At 36.1% G+C, this 2623-nt stretch overlaps 1 protein-coding gene across 1 annotated transcript in view; it reads right to left on the bottom strand.

Moving 5' to 3' along the window:
- Positions 1-2623, bottom strand: part of DEPDC1B (DEP domain containing 1B) — a 92634-nt gene that overhangs the window by 43990 nt on the left and 46021 nt on the right. Inside the window, exon 5 of the mRNA XM_010853469.1 lies at positions 825-955. Within this exon, the coding sequence (XP_010851771.1) occupies positions 825-955 (131 nt within the window). The remainder of the gene's footprint in view (positions 1-824; positions 956-2623) is intronic.

Genomic DNA, 2623 nt, shown 5'->3' with positions numbered 1-2623 from the left:
CTAGCATGTGAGATGAGTGCAATTGTGTGGTAGTTTGAGCATTCTTTAGCATTGCCTTTCTTTGGGATTGGAATGAAAACGGACCTTTTCCAGTCCTGTGGCCACTGGTGAGTCTTCCAAATTTGCTGGCATATTGAGTGCAGCACTTTCACAGCATCCAATGTGGATCCATCTCTTATTCAGGGGAAGGAATTTTTAAATCAGTCTGGGGACTCTGGCTCACTACAGTTACAAGCACTTTATTTTTCTTAATCAAAAACCAGGACAGGGAGTTGCTAAATGTTTATTTTCCCCAATTTGTAAACTGGCTTAGAGTAAAAAGGTATAAAAAAATTAAAGCACCTTCAACATCTAAAAAGCTACCTTTGTTAAAAGAAAAAGGGGGAGAATGATATAAACCAAGACTATCTCAGAAAATCTGACACAAAGACACCATAATGAAAAGGTCAATGAGAGCTCTGAAAATCAGTCAGGCCCCAGGACCACCTAAAAGTTGACTCAAAGAATCTATTAGGCATTAAACTTACCCACTTCTCAGGGATTTTCTGGGGATGATAAAGAACCACTTTATACTACCATGTGACTACCACTGAACTAGCCTCTAGATGGATATGGCTTAGACCTTCACTCCTGGGTATTCATCTTCCTACGACATTTTCTGAATACAAACAATTAGTATAAAGGTCTTTGGAAGTAAACTAAAGCTATACATAATAAGCAGGTAAACTTATGTAGAGTTTACAGAAAGGTCAAATAGAAGCAGATGGACCTGTACAGCCGATATACTAGGTCAACTGAGAACAAAATGGCTTTTATGCACTTACTTGACTTGTCATCAAGGATAACAACTCCTTGCTTGCTCACACTGTATACATTATGGATGATGAACTTGGAGTTGACAAGTTTAATGTCTAAAACCTCTTCTAAGGAATCCAGGCCAAGGATTTTCTGTAAACTAAAAAGACAAACAATGATTATATTAATTACTTTTTAAAAATCATCTGCCCAAGACCCAGCACTATAGAAGATCTTTAAACTGTGCTGTTTTCATGTGTTTCACCTGATTTTTATGGGGCAAAAAGGCCAGACATTGAGTATATAAAACAAACTTAAAAGAGACCCTTTTGTCATTAATGTACTACTTCACTAATTTAAAAGCATAACACACTGAATGTCAAGAAAATTATTTTTTAACTTAAATATTATAATAACAAAAACTAGCTTAACCAATTATAAGAAACTGCTACGAGTATATCTTTATAAAATTTCTTTTAAAAAACCTGCTATCATATTGTTAACTTTAGTTACCTACTGTATATCATATATCTAGAAGACCAAGTTTTCCATTATATATTTCATTAAGCTTAAGATTTCAGTGTAACTAGAAAGTTTAAAAACTTTACAACACTAATTATTAGATAAATGCAAATCAAAACAAGTCACCACCTCACACACTAGTCAGAATGACCATCATCAAAAAGTCTACAAATAATAAATGCTATGGAGGGTGTGGAAAAAAGGAAACCTTCCTCTACTGTAAATGGGAATGTAAATTGGTGCAGTCACTATGGAAACAGGGTGGAAGTTCCTTAAAAAACTGAAAATAGAGTTACCATATGATCCAGCAATCCCACTCCTGGGCTTATATCCAGAATAGATGAAAACTCTAGTTCAAAAAGATATATGCACCCCAAGGTTTACTGCAGCAATATTTACAACAGCCAAGACATGGAAGTAACCTAAGTGTCCATCGACATATGAATGGATAAAGATGTGGTACATATACACAAGGGAATATTACTCAGCCATAAGAAAGAATAAAATATAGACATTTGCAGCAACATGGACAGACCTATAGACTACCACACTAACAGAAGTGAGACAGAGAAAAATAATTACATGATATCCCTTACATGTGGAATCTAAAAAAATAATACAAATCAACTTATTTACAAAACAAAAATAGACTCACACACGTAGAAACAAACCTATGGTTACCAAAGGATAAAGGTAACTTCCAGAAAGTTAGAGATAACGAGGGAATATTTCATGCAAAGATGGGCTCAATAATAAAGGACAGAAATGGTATGGACCTAACAGTAGCTGAAGATATTAAGAAGAGGTGGCAAGAACACACAGAAGAACGGTACAAAAAAGATCTTCACAACCTAGATAATCACGATGGTGTGATCACTCACCTAGAGCCAGACACCCTGGAATGTAAAGTCGAGTGGGCCTTAGAAAGCATCACTACGAACAAAGCTAGTGGAGGTGATGGAATTCTGGTTGAGCTATTTCAAATCCTAAAATATGATGCTGTGAAAGTGCTGCATTCAATATGTCAGCCAATTTGGAAAACTCAGCAGCCAATTTGGAAAACTCCAGTCCTGGCCACAGGACTGGAAAAGGTCAGTTTTCATTCTAATCCCAAAGAAAGGCAATGCCAAAGAATGCTCAATCTACTGCACAATTGCACTCATCTCACATGCTAGTAATGCTTAAAATTCTCCAAGCCAGGCTTCAGCAATATGTGAACTGTGAACTTCCAGATGTTCAAGCTGGTTTTAGAAAAAGCAGAGGAACCAGAGATCAAATTGCCAACATCTGCTGGATCATCAAAAAA

This window comes from Bison bison, unplaced genomic scaffold (genome assembly GCF_000754665.1).
Source record: "Bison bison bison isolate TAMUID 2011002044 unplaced genomic scaffold, Bison_UMD1.0 scf7180017864328, whole genome shotgun sequence".
Classification (NCBI taxonomy): Eukaryota; Metazoa; Chordata; class Mammalia; order Artiodactyla; family Bovidae; genus Bison; species Bison bison.
This window is presented reverse-complemented; position numbering and strand designations above follow the sequence as displayed.